The 20,034-nt window shown below is 47.8% G+C and overlaps 1 protein-coding gene across 1 annotated transcript in view; it reads left to right on the top strand.

Moving 5' to 3' along the window:
* Positions 1-2,297: 2,297 nt before the first annotated feature.
* PDLIM4 (PDZ and LIM domain 4) overlaps positions 2,298-20,034 on the top strand; it is a 43,433-nt gene continuing 25,696 nt past the window's right edge. The window contains exons 1-2 of the mRNA XM_057383664.1: positions 2,298-2,497; positions 16,766-16,917. Of these exons, the coding sequence (XP_057239647.1) occupies positions 2,405-2,497; positions 16,766-16,917 (245 nt within the window). The 5' untranslated portion in view covers positions 2,298-2,404. The remainder of the gene's footprint in view (positions 2,498-16,765; positions 16,918-20,034) is intronic.

A 20,034-nucleotide genomic window follows, 5' to 3' on the forward strand; every position in this document is an offset into this window, starting at 1 on the left:
ACATGATGTAATGTAYTCTGGAATATAATCTCATTTGGAATAAGCACACCCACAAATTTACACCAATTTGGCTCACTGTGTTTTACTTGGGTTAAGTTTTAGATGAGCTGTCAGTTCCATGACGGTTGATCTGGACTGAGCATTTGAAAAGCCTTGAAGAGAAAGTTCAGTTTGGAGCCAGCAGTTTCCTGTCTGCTTTTGAAATGAATACTCTWATAGAGGGGATTTCTATGTTTTGATAATCTATTGCCTCTGCCAGCRAATTACTTGGAACCCCCGAGGCTTTGCTGCACAGCAGAGCTGCCCCTCACAGCAGGGTGCAGTTCAGAACCCACTCTGGGAATGGAGCTCCAGTGAATGGCAGTGGGAAATGTTTGACTCCACAGAACGGCAGGTTTCGCTTTTTTCTCTTCGTTTTTTCTGTACCTCTGGTTTATTGTTGCCACTTTCCAGTAAACTCAGTGCCTTTCACAGAAAGATTTTTTTTTTCCTTTCCCTCCTAACAGGAAGGAGATGCCAATGCTGACATACTGAGTTTGTGCACATCTTTAACCCCATCCTTCGGGGAACACTCTTCATCACTGAACAGCGAGAGCAGGAGAGGTGGGACATCAACCAGCCCTCCAGCTCTCCACAAGAGGAATTTTGCTGTTTGGCTGGGTGGATTTTCTAACACAAGCTAGGAAACCTCAGAGCAGCCTGCTCGCAGGCTTCTGCAGGCTGGGTGATATCATGCAGGAATGAGGAGGTATGATTCATCACCCAGACAAAAGTCAGCCTGTGCAGCCTCTCTTGGTGGAGGCAGGCGCTTGTGAGGAACAAAGAGCAGGGGAAAGCTCTGCTGGCACTGGCTGCAGCTGGACCTCTCCTCTGCAGGCACCTTTCTAGCAAAGCAAACCAAGTTTATTGTGTTTCAGGTTCGTGACAGAGCATGTAGACTGTACTCATGCTGCTAAAGCTGCAGGACAGCTCAGGAGCCTGATTAAACAGCACAGACCAAAGCCCAGAAAATGGGCACAGCAATGAGACGGTCACACAAACCCTCCCGTGTCACAAGCAAAGAGACTTCACAGCAAATGGCACATAAATCAAACTCACAGAAACTAGGCAACARGAAGGTGCTCGATGAAACTGGACTTTCAAAACAATGAATCCTTTGTTAGGTGCCTTTTTTTCAAGTGAGATATTCTGGTCTGGCCCTTTTTGGGAAGACAGGGAGATTTTAGAGGCATTTTGAGATTTTTTTTCTCAGATTCTGGGGGACATGCTGAGCATCTCTGCTGACCACCCACCTCACCTCCAACCCATCACTCTGTGCCTGCAAACCATCCCATTAAACACCTACTGGCAGCATGAACATCTCCCTGCTGCCCCAACAGCCACTGATTCAGCTGTACCAGCAGGACACAGAGCACAGCTGGCTCTGCAGTGCTGGGAGCTGTTCCACACACCCCTGCAAGGACACAGCCATGGGGTGCAATGGCCATGAAGATGCTCTGAGGGCTGGAGCACCTCTGCTATGGRGACAGACTGAAAGATCTGGCAGCRTTCAGCCTGGAGAAGAGAAGGCTCTGGAGACAGCTTAGAGCCTCTTCCAGTGYCTAAAGGGGCTCCAAGAGAGCTGGAGAGGGACTTAGAGCACSGGCCTGGAGAGACAGAACAAGGGAGAATGGCTTCAAACAGACAGAGGGCAGGGGGAGATTGGATATTAGGAAGGAGTTCCTCCCTGTGAAGGTGGTGAGAGCCTGGCACAGGTTGCACACAGAAGCTGTGGCTGCCCCAGCCCTGGAAGAGTTCAAAGCCAGGTTGGACAGGGCTTGGGACGGCCTGGGATAGTGGAAGGTGTCCCTGCCCATGGCAGGGGGTTGTATTGAGATGAAATTTCAGGTCCATCCCAACYGAACCATTGTGTGATTCTGTGATTATTTTCTTGAAAGTTTCTCTTTTGCCCAAGTGATGACCATGGCATATTCACAAACTGCTTTAAACCAAAACTGATAATTTTCTTGGACTTATTTTTTCTTCAAAAGTTTTATTGTAATGAATAAAACAGCCACAACCAAACGTTTACTGACCTATTGCATCATCTTCCTTCCACTCCAGAGGATAAAGCGACAGTGAGGGGGGCTTTGAGCACACCAAACGTATACTTTACCACTAGTAAAGTACTGTAACTTCTGCGAACAGTCGCTCCGAACCCCACTTACAAAAGGATTCAAGAGAAAATCCGAGCTAAACTCCCCCAAGGACGGGCGGGACGGGTGGATGCCTCCTCCCCGACACGCCCTGCGGGCGGAGCGCTCCGGGGAGGCGGGATCGGTCCGTCCCGGGGTTTGGGATCGCGGCCGGGGATCGCGAGTGGGAGCYGGAGCCGCCCGCGGGCAGGGAGCGCCCCACCGCCGCTATGTCCCACTCGGTGGTCCTGCGTGGCCCTTCGCCGTGGGGTTTTCGTTTGGTGGGCGGTAAAGATTTCAGCGCCCCGCTGACCATCTCCAGGGTGAGCTCGGAGGGGGAGCGGAGCGGGGAGCGGGCGCAGGTGATGGGCAGCGGCGGCGGGGATGCGGCGGGGATGCGGCGGGGATGCGGCGGGGCCGGTGGTACCCGGAGCCGGGCGAGCTGTGCTTGGGCAGCGCTTGGGCTCTTTTGAACTTTAAATTATTCTGTATGCTCCCAGTACACTCAGGCGCTCCCCTCTGAGCTTAGAGCTGTTTCARACGCTTTCCCCAGTGTTACAGCGTTCTCCATGCTTTACTTTTTTGGATGTTAATTCATAAGGATCTGCTTTCAAAGTTTTTTTGTGTTCATAGGGTTTGGATTCATGCCCTGGACTGAGTTCACAGGGTGTTGGGGTTTTTAAAGAAGGCATGAGTTAAGTCGGCAAGAAGTTTCTCCATGCAGGCTGCAGTGTTCTGGGGTCTCTGTGGGCTGGTAGTAATTACTGTGTAAGTGTACTCACACTTACGTTTGACCTCACAAAGATGTATTCTGGAAAATTCTTTGCTAAGATGCCGCAGATAGCTTGAAATAGGCTTTGTGTGTAGATATATGAGAAAACAAACCGTCCCCCGTGCAGGAAGGAGCGCGGAGAGGTGGTGCGAGGGGCTGTGTGATGGATGAGGTGCTGTGTCTGAGCTGGGCACATTCCCGTGGGCACTGGGCTTTCCATCGCCGTCGGGCTGCCCCGGGAAAGGGCTGCATGCCCCAAGCTGCTCTGCCTTCCCGGCATGTCGGGCCGTGTAGGATTGCCGAGCTCCCCTGGGCAGCTGCTGCTCAACTTCTGGAACAAACACTGAGTGCATTGAGAGGCTTTGAAAGCAGCTATAACTTAAAAATACTGTTGTAACGCACACAAGCTGTTTGCCGTCTTTTCATTCATCTGCCAAAGCTGTGACAGGAAAGAGAAGATGCAAACCCTTGAGTTTAAAAGAAATAATTATGGAGGAGAACACGTTTTAAAGAGATTTAGTTTGTCTTTGAGTTGAAACGCGTCTGTTTCATGGCTTTGTCTCTGTTTTTRCTTTGGACTGTCCCTTTCCAAGCGCTCCAGTGAGGGCTGTTTGGAGAAGGAGATGGATGGAGGAGAGGGAAGGTCGGGGTGGTGCAGGGAGCAGCAGCTGGCGGGGCTGTGCTGCCACAGGGGGCTCTCCGCTTTTGGGGCTCAGCCTGCACCTCCTGGCCATGGGAAGTTCATTTTGTCCCCTGGTAACATGGAATATATCACAAATCACCTCCTGGAAACTGCAGAAATGTTCCTGTCGTGGAAATGAACATCTGAACTTAGTAGAAGGAGCCTGTTTTCCTGTTACTTTGGAAAAGACAACCTGGTTTAATATTAAACAAGAAAAAGTTAAGTCTGCTTCTGCCTAGACAGGTGGCTGGCSAAATTTGTTGTTTGAATCAGCAAATTTGGGAGGTGTGAGGAGAATGATTCTCATCASGCCAGTCTTGCTGTGGAGTTCAAGGAGCCGTAATTCAAGAAGCAGATGTAGGGTATTATTCCATTTGGTAGCCTCTTAAATGGGATCATTTTTTAATTCTGCTCCCACTAAAGAGCAAAGTAAAGCTCTGGTGTGTCCTATTCTAACAGCTGCTCCCAGAGGGTGATAAGCAATCCGTTGGGATGTAAATATAGGTGTAGAATGCTCTGCTTGGGCTCTAAACACAAGAAAAGACCTCACTTGCTTTGCAAATAGTACCTGAAAATGTTAAAGCAGAATGAGAATTAGCTTCTGCTACAGCTCCTGGCCATGGGGATGCAGGAAGGGGCTGCTGGAGGGCTCYGTGGGGAGCCAGGGCTCTGCTTGGTGGTGGGTCTGTGCAACCCTGCTGCTGTGCAGAGGGCTGATCATGGCTGATGTGGTGCCATATTCCCTTTTATTCTTTAATTGTCCAGGAAATCTGTTCTTTCTGGTTTGAAACATGGGCAAGGGGCCGGGGGCTTCCTGTCCCCAGGAATGAGAAGCCTCCATCCTCCTTGCCTGGGCTGGCTCACTGCAGGAGGGAGGGAGCCTCTTGCTAATTGTGGAGGCTTTTGGCTGACTTCTGCTTCCTTCAAAGTGCCTTTTTTCTTTACTTTCAATTTTATTTGTTTTATACTAAAATGCCATTAAATTGCAAACATCTTTGGAAAAGCAGAAATTCTGCCGGGAGGCAGGACCACACTCTTGGAATCCCACAGCCAGCTGTGAGCCCGGGATGCCAACATTCTCAGGGTGCTGGGCTGCCTGAGGGATGTGGGGTCACTGCACCCCACTGCTGGGCACAAGGGGGGTTGGGGATCATCGTGTCACAAGGTGTTTGGGCTGTACAGCTCTGCAGGCATCCTACCTGGACTGGTTACGTTGGGAAATGAAGTTGCAGTCTGGGATTTGAGGCATCCAAAGCCACCCACATTCAGCTCTTGGTGCTGGAGTCTGGCTGCCTACTTAAAACCCACAAATTTGTCTGTGTAAGGGTTAGGGGGGGAAAATTGTTCTTTTAGATAGACTGGTTTTCTCTTCTCTTTGCTAAGCTGCTACAGGAARCTGTTCCTCCCCAGAACTCTACCCAGCTGTGACAGTGCAGGGATGTGAGGAGCCGTGGCCAGCCAAGCTTTGCTGCCAGCTGGGGCACCTGGAAATGTTCAGTTTTCTCTCCAAAGCCTGTCCAAGTGCCATTGCCCCAGGTTAAGTGAAGGCAGAGTTCTTCAGTGGTGCATTTGCAGGGACCTGCAGTCCATGTGTCATTTCTGGAGGGGAAAATAATGGAGCAGAGGGTGTGAAAGGGGCTGCCAGGCTGAGCTGAGCTGAGCAAGAGGCACAGTGATGCTGGGCAGAGAGAGATGTCTGGCAAGGGGCAGGGGAAAGCTGAAGGGGGTCCACAAAAGTGGCTTGTGACAATATCATCAGGAGAAACTTGACAAAATATGGATTTCATAGCATGGAATGTGACAATGACCCGGTCCTGCTTTGGGATGGGACTTGCCTCACTCAGAAAAATTTACTTTGGCCTTTAACCCCTGTGAGATGGCTGTGTCTGTGCAGGTGCAGCTGATGGTGTTCAGTCCATCCCTTGCAGCTGTTTCAGATATGCTCATGACATTAAGCAGTGGTCCTTTTCTCTCAAAAACAGGTCACTTCCCTCTGTGATTTGATCACTCTTAAGTGMCAAGGGGTAAAGATCTGATTGCTCCACTGAGCAGCTGATGCTGAGCTTTGCCCTGGAGAGGCCAGGGCTCCAGATGGAGGGTTGAGTTTCTCAGTGTTACAGAAAAATGCAAACCCAGAAGGGCGTGCTCAGGGCATCCCTCTCATGCAGTCACATGAGAGTGAGGTGTGCTATACCTACCCTTTTATCCCTGGTTTCTTCCTGTATGTTCAGGAGGACCCAGATGAGCAGGGCTGGAGTTGCTGGGCCAGTTTGGGGTCACACAGCCCTGGAGGGTGGTGCTGGTGTGTGTGGGACAGGATTTGTAGTCCCAAACTGTTCTCATGGGGGTAGACCCAGCTTGTTTTATACCCACTGTTACACTGAGCTAACACTAGCTGTAGGACATCACATCATTAATGGCTGCTGCTCCTAAGGATATTTATAGGGGTAGGGAATGATCCAAAAGATCTGCTTCTAGTCGTCCTTAATGACTTGATAGAAAGTGGTTTTAAGACCTAGTTAAATTTCTGGTAGCTGACAGCTGCTTTTCCTTGGTTGAGCAGGCTAATACTGGGTGTTGTGTTTGCCMTCCGTGGGGAAGGGGTTCTCACTCCAGTGACAACATTCCTTTTGACCAGGGGCCACGGCTCAGGARCAGCAATGGAATAACTCAGCTGTGCTCAGTGTTGTGCTTGTAACCACATCAGTGAGTGCTGTGGTTCTGTGTGGGATCACAGTTGATCTACCCCTTGCCTGGGATTAAAAGATAATCAGTCATTAGCGTAACTAGAGGAGCTGAATGCGTTTAATCACTTGAACTCGCTTGTCCAGCTCCTGGAGCAGCCGATGTCGTCATCTGCCCWGCTCTGCCAGTGTTAATCTGTGCACTTGCTGCTTTTGAAATCACAGATAAATTACTTGKCTAAACAGATAATTGACAAATGGACCAATTCCAGTATTTTTTGAATGAGATTTTAATACAATTTTTCCTTTATCTGCTGGCTTCAACTTTAGTTTGCCCACTGGTCTCTAGTGGAGCAGCAAAAATGCAATTTTCAGCGTAGGCTTGGAACTGTAACACAAGAAGGGTGAGAAATAATTGGTCTGCAATCCATTATCCAGGTATTGTTTGAGTTAAGGTTGACTTTTAAACTTAAGCAGCTTTTGCGTTTGAGCAGAGACGTGTCCTGTTAAAGGTTAGGATACTCAAGAARGAATTCTGCTGAGGAAGGAATTCCAGTAAAAGTGATTTTGTTGACTCTGTCAGGGCAGCCAGCAAATGCCCGAGTGTGTGCTGTGATCCTGTGTGAGTACAGAGAGAACCCACTCGGGGTGATAACTCTGTGGGGTTTGTTCTTTGGGTGGGGATGGCTGAGCACAAGGGGCTCCCCMGAGCCAGGGCTGGGGGTACAGGTTYGGTTACCCCAGGAACTCCACGTTGGTGAAGCAAGRATCAGACAGCAGCAAAGGGAGCAGGGCTTTTCACTTGATTTCCATAAGGTTTTCCTGGTTTTGCGTGCAGTTCTTATGTATTTAATAGTTTATTAGATGGAAATGATGTGCCCTCTGTTCAGAGCTCCCAAATGGACTGAAGAAGCTGCTCTGTGTTGCTGAATCCCAAAACTAGGACCCCACCTGATTTCTTCTGAGTTTTGGTGGGTTTGCTGCCTGTGTAGAGCTGAGTGATGAAAGCTGTCCCTCTGTTGGTTGCATAGTGATGTTTGTTATACTATTTCAAGTGGGATGATTTTTTCAAGTGGAAGGAAATACTTTTGCCTGTCAGTTTTTGTTGTTCTCATCATTCCTGTAAACTYAGGGGTGAGAGGTCTGGGTGGTTCCGTGTGAAGCTGTGCTGGTCCAGAACAGTTAATCTGAGCTACAGATAAGAACGAACAGAAATATGTCACAAATATATTTGCTGCTGAAGTGTTTCTATTGCTGAGGCTTTGCTCAATAAGTGGAAGAGAAGARCAAATGCTTGTGCTGGTTCAGGAGACAGCCCTGGTGGAACATGCTGGAATGAAAACCTAATGCTAATTACCGTAATCAAGCACACTGATAATCCCGAGTGGGAAAGCAGGCGGAAAGAATGATTCATGTAGATCCATTCAGGCAAGGTCTGACCTTGGGGCAAGTTAACAAAATAAACCCAGCACACCCTCAAAAACACACCAGGCCTCTGCCAGGCCGGACAAAACCAAATGGGGTCAGTGTCCCTGGSTATTTGAGATTAGGGGTTTGTGGGYTTGGGGTTTTTTCTTCCTCCCCTTCTTTTTGTTTTACTTTTAAATGGTGGTGATGTCAATTTTCCTTKAAGATTGAAAGATTGCCTGTTGGGACAGGTATTCAGAATTACTTTGWAGAAGTGTGCACTTATATCCCACTTGATAAAAGTGGGTTAAAGATAATAAGGTCAGATAGCAGGCTTATTAAAGCAGCTCTGTTGGTGTAAGAAGCATACAGGGGAAAACATGTACAATTTTTCTTTTTTCCCTAAACTTTTTGTTGCTATATAACACAACAGATGGTTATAAACCTGGTCCTGCTAAAACTGGATAAGTCCTTTAATTTTAACACAAATACTCCGTTATGAATTGTGTTGAATTAGTGCAGAACAATGCAATTGAATTCAATTTTTGGTACCTTGAGGGAAAAATACATATCACAAGTTTACAAGAGTCACATGAAACCCTAGGAGGCACAAATCTTCTTTAATATTGCTAACTGTATTTGTTGTCTGGTTTCTGAGCTCTGAAAATGCATTGACTCATGGATCTCAGATACCCAAACACTTAGTAAAAACGTTTTTATTTTTTAAGTCATCTGTGACCACAGGTGCTAAAGCGTGAAAGAAAACAGTAGCTCTCTCAAGATCTGGCAGTGTTGATAAAAAAAGGTTAAAACAAACATGTTCACAGAAAAATACTCTGCTTGAGTTGTTGTCAGTGCCAGATGTGTGCCAGAGCAAACCCCGTATCTCACTGAGCTTGTTCGTGTAGTGGGTTTGTACACAGCCCCTGACACCCTGCTTGCCCCAGGCCCTGGTAGATAAGTCATGTTTGGTTTCTACTTCACAATTTACACAAAAACTTCAAGCAAACACAGGTTTCACTATGTTACTTGAGCAATTGCAAAGATGTCAACTCACATTGTGGCTTTTGAGGAACTTTTACAGCCAGGAGAGACCCAAAGCAAACCCCACTTTCTCCCCACAGAGAACACAGCTCCAAAAAACTGCTGTTCAAGAGGTTTTCAGCCAATAAATTTTCGAAACGCTATAAAGATGCCTCAGCCTGTGCCACACTCAATCCTTCTTGTCAACCAGAGCAACTCGCATTCACACCCATTAAGCCTTAAGTAGTTTTACATGTGGTGTGCACTGATAGCAGATTATGTGGCAATGATATTTAACAGCCYGAGCTTCAGAAAGCAAAATAGACCAGATTAAAGAAGATTATTTAAAGTCTTTATTGTTAATTATCAGACATGGACAGTGCACAGCTAGATGAAAAGCTGTTGTGRACAGTTGACTCCAGGACTGGCTGATAATAAGAGAGAAGGTCAGCTGGGAGGTTTGTGGGGTGCTGCTGTCCTCTGAATGCTGTTGTTTACCATAAACCACAAAACACTTCAGAAACCTTTGGTGTGTGTAAAGCTTCTGGTTCAAAAGACCAAACCCTGCACAATCCTTGACATTCACCATTAAACTGGGAGAAAGCAGCTGTGTAGCAAATGCACAAATCTCTGCAGTCTGTGATTGACACCTACCTGTACCATAAAAATGAAGTTTCAGGTTTGCTCACCAACTGAATTAAACTTTTCATGCCAAAGAATTTTCTTCTGTTTGGAGATCAGTCAGTGGCCACTTTGCTTTTGATGGGAAGGAAAATGTCAGCTTGCCTTCCTAGCCAAGAGGCAGATGGTTTGGAAGAGATGCTCCAAGCAGCTCTCCCAGCCTTCTGCACAGCACCCAGGGCTGGCCCCTGAGGAGGGCTCAAGATATTTTTRAAGGGTGTCCAAGGGGGATGATTTCACTGGAGGGCTGAGCCCTAAAGCTCTGAAGGAGATGAAGCAGTTCTGGCCATGAACACTCTGATGATGCTGCTCAGTCTGGTTTGTGCAGAGGTGTGCAGTGGTGCGGTACCCGAGGGACTGTGGCGGTGCTCCAAGCACACCCACATCAAGGGCTCACTGGTGTCCCCAGGGCAAACTGTGCCACCYTGGCCTTGCTCCCTAACACAGCAGAGTAAATGCAAAGCAGATTTAAGTGTAGTAGCAGCTGTTMTGTACAGTAAAGCAACACAGAATCTGCAACTTGTCTTTGGAGGAAGGAGTAAGGGGCTCCCGGCGACCGTGATCAGTGACAGCGTGGGGTGTGCTGCTGGAGTTGTGGCTGTCCTTGGGCTGACAAAATACACCAGATGATCCTCGTGGATCCCTTCCTTGTCTGTCTCAATCTACATTTTCAGGTTTGCACATGGGTTACTGGCTGGTTCCTCTATAACCCATATCCAATTTCATTGATTCTCAGACTTTTTTTTGTACAGAGGCTTCAGCCTCTGAGCTGTTTAGGATCTACACTCTGGATCTGTTTCTGAATTTGGATTTGGATCCATTAGTACTTGGATTCAAAACGATTTTTGAGTGTCTTGCCTTTTATAACTGGTTCTTTCCCTTTTATTCTTTTAAGCTTCTTGTTTTCTTCAGTAGTTCAATGAATTAACATTGCATAAACAGTGTTTTTCTTTTACTGGTCCGTGAGCATATCTAAATAATGCCTTAATACATCAGACTTTATATAAGCAACTAGAAAAATGCAAATCAATTGGCAAGGAATTCAAGGCAGGATGCTTTGAAAAGAGAATCCCTGGAAAGAATGTTTAAAGGACTTGGGGAATTTATCTTCATTAGTTAGTTATTTGACTCTTGGTTCTTCCTGTTTTAAAGATGTAGCTACGTAAGATCATCCCCTACCCCATGGCATGGAACAGACTGGCTTTGTTGAAAAGCTGAGAATTTTGTCACACTATCTTGAAAGCCTCTCRAAGACTTTAATCAGGCCCTTTTGATCACAGTTGCAGAACAGAAAATTCCCCCAGCCTTGCCTACAACAAACTACCATTGATTTAAGAGAAGAGTGGTGTGTTCTGTGTGGGCTTGTTTGGGATTGCACCTTTTAACCCATTAAATCCTGGCTTCATTCACTGATGGGATAAATTAGAATTGCACTTTCATTAAAGGTGAAGGTGTGACAGAGAGAAAGCTGCCTTTGTTATGTAGGTGTGAGTGGATAGAATATGCATCTTTTGTTGATTTGAATAAAAAATTCTGGGGGAATAAAGATTAATTTGGTCTTTCCTATGGCTGTGCTGAGGCCTGGGCAGGCAATGAGGAGCTGCATCCCTCATCCTTCAGTCCTGACACAGGTGATTATACAGGCAGGTTTCTGGGAAAAAGAGAATTAAGAGGAATTAGGTTAATTTGTAATATTAACTTTTCTTTAAAGTATTGATTGCTTCAGGCTGTGGTGTTTGCCTGATTCTAAAGTTGGCTTGAGCAAAGCTGTTTCCCAGTAGAGCTGTCCCTGTAGTGGGCAGGGTTCAGTCCCTGTGTGGGCAGGGGATGCAGGCAGCAGGCACAGGGACTTTGCCCTGCTCTGAATGCTTTCCCAGCCCTGGCACCCTTCTGTGGCCAAGCTCCAGGGCAGAAGGTGGAGCATTGTGTGTTTCAAGCACAAATCCTCTTGGTGTAAATAATCTTGCTTACTAAATTAGACTGCACATCTCCAGCACCAAGTGACTCWGGTTAAGCATGGGGCAGTTGGCCTCATGTGCTTTATTTTAATGGCCTGCCATTGTCAGATGCCAGCACTTAGTAAATCCTAACAGGACTCTAGTGGCCAGATAAAAGAGCTGCTGCTGGCTTTGGGATTATCCCATTCTGTTTCACAACATCCAGGTATGCACTCGGCTGGGGAGGGGGCTGCTGCAGTATAATTGCCTCAGAGGAGAGCAGAGAGGTGGATGGTAATCCTGGGAAAAGCAGTGAGGAATATGATTGGAAAAACTTACTTTTAAAAATTGGTTGTAATTATGGAGATAGAGTTCCCTGGTGGATGCCATAACTTGGCAAGAGTTATGGTGTGGAGGTGATGCTTGCAGTGCTGTCACCAAACCCTCTGTGGTGTCTGAAGAGGCCGGGGCAGTGAAAGAAGGGCTGTTCACTGGGAGCTCTTCCCTTAAAATTATCTTTTTCTTACTGGAGCAATAGAGGGGATTGAGACAGGCACCCATATTGCATGTCTGGTATTTTTTGAAGCACAGTGCTATGTGGAGGACTTAGAAAGATGTAGTAAGTGAGACAAATCCTGAGGGGGTTAGGAAGAATAATATGCTTATAAGAAAAGGGAAAAAAAGTCCATTCTGGCTTTCTAGCGGAGCAAATCCCCACAGGAAGCACCCTCCACAGGCATGCTATGTGGGGAGGGGCTGCTCTCTGGGATCCTGAGAGCCTGGAGCTGCTCACCCCATTGTGCTCTGCTCYACAATATCATTGCTGGGCAAGTGGTTTGTTTCTTTTAGTATTTTCTGTTTATAAACCTTCTCAAGCATCTCCATTTTTTGAGAGAGAGAAGCGAGGAAGCAGCTGGTTGTTTTWGTGGACGGGTTAAACGCAGAACATTGTTCTCTCTTTATTTAATTTCGGGAGAGCAGTAAAGCTGGCAGGCGTGCATGCTGTGTTCCCGGAGCGGTGGCCGTGCTGTGCGTGCTGGCTGCCTGGGGCACTGAACACACCAGGGCTTCTATGGGCATAAAAGGAGCTCTGAAAACAAAGTGCCACTGACCTCCCCAGCACATGGCCTGCTTCTGCACATATTTCGTGCTCAGTTCCTTCCTGCTGAAAATGCAGCAGTGCTTAGGTGGTGGGCTGCACTGTGGGATCTGCTGAATGGAGCTCGCCACCAGCTAAATCCTGCCTTGCCCTGGTCCCAGGTGACAGGTCCACTGTTCCTCTGAGTTGCTCTGATCCACCCTCAGAAAATGTGGGGGATGGCCTTAAACTGAAGGAAGGTGGATTTAGATTAGATATGAAAACAAAATTATTTCTGTAGAGAGTAGTGAGGCATTGGCACAGGTTGTCCAGAGAAGCTGTGGCTGCCCCATCCCTGGGAGTGTTCAAGACCAAGTTGGACAGGGCTTGGAGCAACCTGGGACAGTGGAAGGTGTCCCTGCCCATGGCAGGGGGGTGGAGCAAGATGATCTTTAAGGTCCCTTCCAGCCCAAACTATTCTGTGATTTTGTGAAACCATCAGCYCTTCTGGATTGCACCCCAGGCTGTGCCCAGAACCTGCTGAGCACCGGGGCTGGCACAAAGGAATAGTCTGGATGGCACTCTGGAAYGGGAAGATGCAGAGAAAAGGTCCTCTCCCCTTTCTGTGGGATTGGCTTGTCTGTCTTGGGCAACTTCACCCCAAGTCTCCATTGGCTGGATTTGGATTTCTGTTGTTGGGAAAATGCCTTTGCAGGCAGGACAGCAGTAACCAGGAGTGTGAGTTAACTGATGGCTGGGGGTTCACCTCAGTGCTGCTCCAGTGCTTCATGAAGTTATGTCTTTGGGAGYTCAGAGCTTCCAGAGGAGGCGGGTTTCTTCTCTGGTTGAAAAAGAAAAACCTTTAGAGGAATTGYAATAAAAATATTTATGTTTCTTTAAGCCCGCGGTGTTTGCTGTGGTTTTGGCTCTTGTGCTGTACACTTGAGTGCTCTGAAGGTGTGTTGGGGTTGCKGTCACCCCACAGCACGAGCAGAGGTCTTTGGGAGCTGCACGGCCTCACAGGGAGCACCCCCTGAGCTGCTGATGGTGTGAGGGCTCYGAGCACCCCACAAAGCTCCCACTAAACAGCCCCACCGGCGTGGGGCCCTGCTGCCGTGGGCAGGGTGTGAGGCACAGGCTGGCTCCTCACTGCTGTGTAACTGCYCTGCCTGAGCTGTTCACTGGAGGAAAGCACCCCAGCCACCCAAACCCTGGCAGGATGAGGCACATGCAGGCACTGGGGACAGAGCCCGTGCTAGAGCCGGCTGTGTGAGCTGGGATGGGCTTTAGGGCTCTCACTGCTGCCTGGGAGGGTGCATTGCTCACACCGCCCTGAGCTCTGTATCCATCCGTCTGGGCTGGGTCTGTGTTCATTCTGCATTGATTTTTCAAATGGTTTGTTCTTGGCACAGAYGGAGAACTTGAAAACCAAATAAAGTCTTCCCACTGTTTTTCTTAATCCTCTCCTGTTCTCAAACCTCTGCTCCTTTGGAGCCCTTTCAAGAACACGGGGCTGCAGTGGCTCGGTGCAGRTTTTCTTTTTGGTGTTTTTGACTTCATGAGTTATCTGGTTGCTCTCAGATTGGTGTGTGCTTCCTTGATGTCACCTCTGCTGTGATTCTGGCTCAGGGCAGTCCTGAGGGCTCTCTGGAGTGAGGCACAGGTGAATCCCTCTGATCCAAGCTCCATCCCAAAACCTCTGCACTGCCAGGCTCTTGTGCCATATGATCACAGAGTGCTTGGGTGGGAAAAGATTTCTAAAACCATCGAGTCCAGCTGTTAACCCAGCCYTKCTGAGGCCACARCTGAACCTGTCCAAAGCARGTGGAGCCCCTGCACGAGGATTCAGGCACAGCACTGACCCAGAGCCAGAACTGTTGGCCTTTTTGTGGAGTGTTTGGTGTCAATGGTTTTACACAGCTGTGAGTTAGGAGAACTCAGTCTACAGTATTTTAAATATTATTCACTAAAATGCAAATCTTGGGCCTGACAGACATTACAGTAAGGATTGCCAAACTGTTGAGACACCGATGCTGTATCTCAAATGAATTCTTGGAGTGCAGCTCCATTTCCAGCCCTCGGTCATCTCCACAGCTAGCATAAAATGCTAATATGAAAATACTGCCAAAATAATTTGAAACAAAGCAGAATCTAAAATAGGAAGCAGCTAAGAGTCCCATTGTGAACAGCTTATTCTTCAAGGAAGCTACAACCTGGTTAGGATCAGTGCAGGAGGAAAAAATCCATCAGACATCCAGACAGCACTRAATAGACAACAAAATACAGCTGTCCTGTGTCAAGCTGAAGGTCTGTTAGTCTGAAAGCGTGCAGGCAGCCAGGGCTGTGGGGTGGACACCGAGGGAAGCAGATAGCAGCAGGCAAGAGCATGGAGGTGCCTCCTTGGAGCTGCTGRTTGAGCTCAGGTTGACTTTTGGATGGGCGTGGCAGCTTTTGGGGCTATAGAAGGACCCTAATGTACCGTGAATAGACACAAGGGTCCAAAAAACCTAACAATGCCAGGGGAAAAATAATCCTGCCCTGGGTTGAAATGTCCTGGGTCAGAGCTAATGTGTGTGGAGCTGAAAACACCTCCTGTTGTTTGCTCTGGGCTGAGTCACCGGGCAGCCAGCGAGGGGTTGGCCTGGGCAGGTTTGTCAGAGCCAAACAGCCCAGCTGAAACTATTGAAGAGCAAATGGCAAATACTGATTTACTCTGACAATGCAACAAAAGCTCTAACTCGGGCTGCCAGTTCTGCTTAAATGTCAGAAATGTTTGGAGCTTCTCAAATACCTCCAGGTTCGTGTTTCGGTGGTGTCAGTGGCCGTGGTCACACAGGGAGCAGTGCACCTGTCCCGTGTTCCCCTGAGGGGTGTGGGCTTCTCACCAGGGGTAGCTCCACAGGAGCTTTTGTGCTAAGACTAAATCCTCTTTGAATTCCCTACAAAAACAGAACAAATTGTCCCTGGGAGTGTCCAAGGCCRGGTTGGATGGGGYTTGGARCAACCTGGGCTGGTGGAAGATGTCTCTGCCCATGGCAGGGGCGTGGAACTGGGTGAACGTTCCAGTCCCTTCCARCCCARGCCATTCAAGGATTCTGTTAAATGAAGAGGAAGGGCAGGATGTGTGCATGCCTYTTTTCTAAAAAAAACACCTGTTTAACAACAGCCTGTGGTGGCTGGGGGCTTCTGGGCACCAGGAAACTGCAGGAAACTGCCCCACTTGGTCTCAAACTATCTGAAAAACTGCACTGTTGGTGTCTAGTTGCTGTCTTGCACCGCTGTAAGCCACATCCAAAGGGAGGTGCTGGGTAGAGCAGTGCTTCTCTTGTCTGGATCTCTCAGGGAGGCTGGGGCAGAGACCCAGCACCTGAGACAGGGAGTTCTATCTGTGTCAATGAAGAGTAAAAAGAACCAAAGCACCGGCTCTCTTTAGTGCAGTGACACACGAATAACCAAAAGTCAGGCTCGCCRTAACTTCCCAGTTAATAAAACATGTTTGGTTAGCAGATGCTCTGAATAAACTCGAGAGGAAATTAGAGGGCAAACACAGCTATTAAGAGTTTAACCAGACATGTTTACCTGTTCTGACTATGCCTTGCGTCATTTTATGTTATTGTAAAAATTAAAACCACATTTAGGATGATGTAAACGAAATGGTRATTTCTCAGGAACCTCTTTTATGGGCTACAGGATTGGTCTTATGGCTGACCACAAACAGTACCTGGGCCTGTCATTAGCTCCTCAGGAAAGAACTTAGAAGTTTTATAAGGTTCTGGCACTCCTACAAAACCAGAAGGAAAGAATTGTGGAGGCTTAACAAGCTGTGTGATATTTATAGAATAGACTCATGGAATCATTTAGGATGGAAATGATCTTAAAGATCCTCGACTTCAGCTGTTACCCCAGCACTGCCAAGGCTACCACTAAACCATGTCCCCAAGTGCCACATCTGCTAAATCCCTCTGAGGATGGTGACCATGCAGGGCTAGAAAGAGGCAAGTCATTAACATGACAATATGGAAAAAGTGATGTCAAATCTCTCCTGAGGCAGCAGTCAGGGGATGGCACTGCACTTCTCCATGGGTGGTTCACCGGAGAGGAGAGGTTCATGTGCTCCTTAGGGATTGACTCTTGCAGCATCCKGTGAAGCCTGCAAGCCAAAGGAGTGTGAAGCATCTCTCTGGAAAGAGAGTATTACATTTATGTCAAGCAAGAGATAAATGTGAGGGGAGGACATGGTCACCCAGTGGGTGGGGTTGGCTGAAACTGGACTCCTTTTTTAAAAAAAACCCAGCATTCTTTTAAGTAACCCTTTTATTTTTCCCAGATTAACCCAGGCAGCAAAGCAGCCATGGCAGACCTGTGCCCAGGAGATGTTATTCTGGCAATTAACGGAGAGAACACGGACAGCATGACCCATCTAGAAGCACAAAACAAGATCAAAGCATGTGTGGACCAGCTGCTGCTCTCCGTGAACAGGTTGGTTCTCTCTSATGTGCTCCTGTGTCACTTTTGTTCAGAAGGTTTGTGGCTGGCCCTGGAGCAGATGTGCTCTCTCTTGGATGTTGGAGCATCCCCATTGTCAGGGTAATGTGTTTTTAGAACCAGTAAAACAAAATGGTTTTTGATGGAAACTGATGGGAAAAGTGGGTTCTGTTCATTTATACATGTGGATTATCATTTATGCCTTGTAAGGCTCATCCAGGCTGTGGCCTGGGTTGAATCTTTGAGGTTGTGTCAACTGAAGCATGAGCAGCATGGGGACCAAAATCTCCTCTGGACAAACCCTCCCACTTCATTGACATCCACCTGTCATTTCCCTGAGCATCTGTTCAATGAATATGTATTTGAAGGCCCTGCCAAATTGACTTTTTAGGGTATTTCGAAGTAAAATTAAGGCATGAGTTTGGTATTGGGGGTTTTGGGGGGATTTTTTTTAGTTGGGGTTTTTTTGTGTGTGTGTGTTGTGGTCTTTTGTTTGCAYATGGGGTTTTTCCTTTGGCTGGTCTGGTTTTCTTGGGGTTTTTTTGATTTCTAGTGGAATTAATTCTGTAGCAAAATCACAAATTACCCAGGCAAAATGAGCTCTCCTTATAAGGTTCACAAATGACTAATATTGCCTGTAATAGGTTTAAATAAGTGGATATGGTTTTCCACTTCAGACTAAAGAGGCATTTCCTGCTACAAAGAGCTATCATTTACTGTTTGTACTTTTCTTGGAAAACCATGTAGTTCACACTGGACGCCTGGGCAGCGGGGAAGCAGYGCTGCCATAAATGGAGCAAAGCCTCTGTGGTTCCCTGGGGTTSCTCAGGCAGGGATGTCCGAGCTGCCTGGCTGAAGCAGATCTTCTGAGCTCAGCCTGTGGTGTACAGATGATGTGGCTTCATTTTCAGRAAGAAAGAAAATGAGGAAAGMARGCARAACCCCTTCCCACAGGTGGAATTGYCCATAGCCAAAGAGGGCAGTTGTTTTGTTTCCATCTGGAGCAGTTTTAGGGAAATTGGGTGATTTTCTACTCCCAACAGGAGCTGTGCCCAGGGCAGGACAAGGGTTCCCTTCCTCAAGGTTTCTCCTGTGTGAATCAGTGAGCTGAATTCCCACCTTTGTGCCTCATTTTAGGCACTGGTATCAACTGGCATTTGGTTTTTTTTGGCTGAGATTGGCCCTTTGAGTATCTCTGTGAAAGTGCATCTCCTGTCCTAAGTGGTGATTCCTGCTCAGGGCAGGGTTTGTGTCGCAGTGGTCTCACAGCAGTGCCGGTTTGTGCCYTGCTGGGGTTAGGGATGGTCTGTCTGCTGGGTTTCCCTGAGGTGCAGRAATGTGTGTCCATGACCTCAGGGTGATCTGGAAGATGCTGTGTTGAGGATCTGTGGCTTCAGGCTGTGTTTTCCCAGCTGTTCCTACCAAGGTGTGGATGTTTTTAATGGTGAGACATCATGGTGTGTTCAGAGCGTGGTGGATTCTCTACTGAAGATGTTGCTGGTGGTGATCCACAGCCTTGCAGTGGTTTGTGGGTGAGGTGGCTGGGGCTAAGCAAGAGTATTGCAATGGTTTTGTCAGGCCTTCAAATCATCATAAATGCAGATTTGAAAGGATTTTGTGTCTCATAGGCAAACTTAAATGTTTAGAGCTCTGCAAGGCAGGAACAGATGGTGAGGTGTGATGCTGTTCAGCATCAGGGGGCTCCTTCTGGAGATCACATTCTTGGGTCAATTTGGTGGCTTCTCCAAGGGCAGAACTCACATCGGCTGTGCCCAGAGATGTCCATGAGAGTGGCGTTTCTCTTGATAGGAAAAACTGAGTTTGCTTTTTGTACAGTAAGGACAGCAGCCCCAGCAATGTGCTATTGAGTCTGTTTTTAGTTTGGCCCAAAATGAGTGCACAGTGATTTGGTTCTTGGATCTCTCTCCTGTCTCCCAAGTGACCTTTTGGATCCTGTTGCCCAGTTGTTAGTCATTGCTGGAAGCACCTCTGGCATTCCCTCCTCGGTGTGAGTGGATCCCTGCTCCTGGCTCTGCCTCCTGGATTGTGGGGTGACCTGGTCCTGCCCAGGGAGCTGTGTCCTGGGGCAGTGATGAGGGGTTTTACCAGGTTGTGTTGGTTTTTGTGCACATCCAGCCACTGCTGTTTGTCATGGCTGTGCATTGGTGTCTTTTCCCTTGGGCAGAGGATGTTCTCCAAGCAGCATCYGTTCTGTACACTGCCTTCAACAAAATACAGTTTGCAAATCAACACAAGGAGATTTATTTTGAAGTGTGTTTCTCTGAAATATATTTGAAATAACAAACTTGTTTGTTGTATGTCCTTGGTGAAGACACTTGAAATTTGGTGTTAACTTTGTTTTGTCAGAGCAGGTTCCTGCAGCCAGGCGTGGGTGTGGAGGGAGGGCAGGGAGCCGGGCATGCAGTGCTTCCAGCCCCCTGGTGCCCTCTGGGCTGCTCCATTCCATGCCCTTTCTCCATCACCCTTGACATTATATGTTGCTGAGACAGAGAACAAGATGGGTTTTGTTTTCAGACACTGGTCAGTAAATGCCCTTTGACTGGAAAGTTCMGTAGGAAAATCAGAATGTGGGGAAAACAAGGGGGAGTTACTGAGTGGCCTGACCAAGACCAAGTATCGTGCATCAGATAAAGGCAGCCATAAAATGGGGTTGGAGCTGTGTTTTGCTGAAATCTCTGCTTGCAGGCAGAAGGTTGAGCACCCAAAGGACCTTGGGAGTGGGACAGGAAACCTGGTGGCATCGCTGTTCCTGCTGACACAGAGTGCTGGGAAGCCCCTGGCAGCATCATCCGGACCTGCCCGTCTGTGCCAGAGGGCCAGGGCGAGCCCCGCAGCTTCTTCTGAACCTTTTGTCATCTGCCAGCTGGGAGGGTGAAGGCTTGTSCTGCAGCTTTCCTGGAGGAGCTGGCCCCGTGCCCACATTGGGATGTCACAGCTTTTCGAGCAGGGTGGGTTCCCTGGCTCCCTGTGCCCCTGGAGCCTGCAGTCAGGCTGTGAAGCTGCCCCTGCTCTCAGACTGGAATAGCAGATACTTCCTTTTTTTTTTTTTTTTTTTTTTTTTTTTTTTTTTTTTTTTTTTTTTTTTTTTTT

Source organism: Malurus melanocephalus, unplaced genomic scaffold (assembly GCF_030028575.1).
Source record: "Malurus melanocephalus ecotype Western Australia unplaced genomic scaffold, MMel_1.1 scaffold_650, whole genome shotgun sequence".
Taxonomy (NCBI): domain Eukaryota; kingdom Metazoa; phylum Chordata; class Aves; order Passeriformes; family Maluridae; genus Malurus; species Malurus melanocephalus.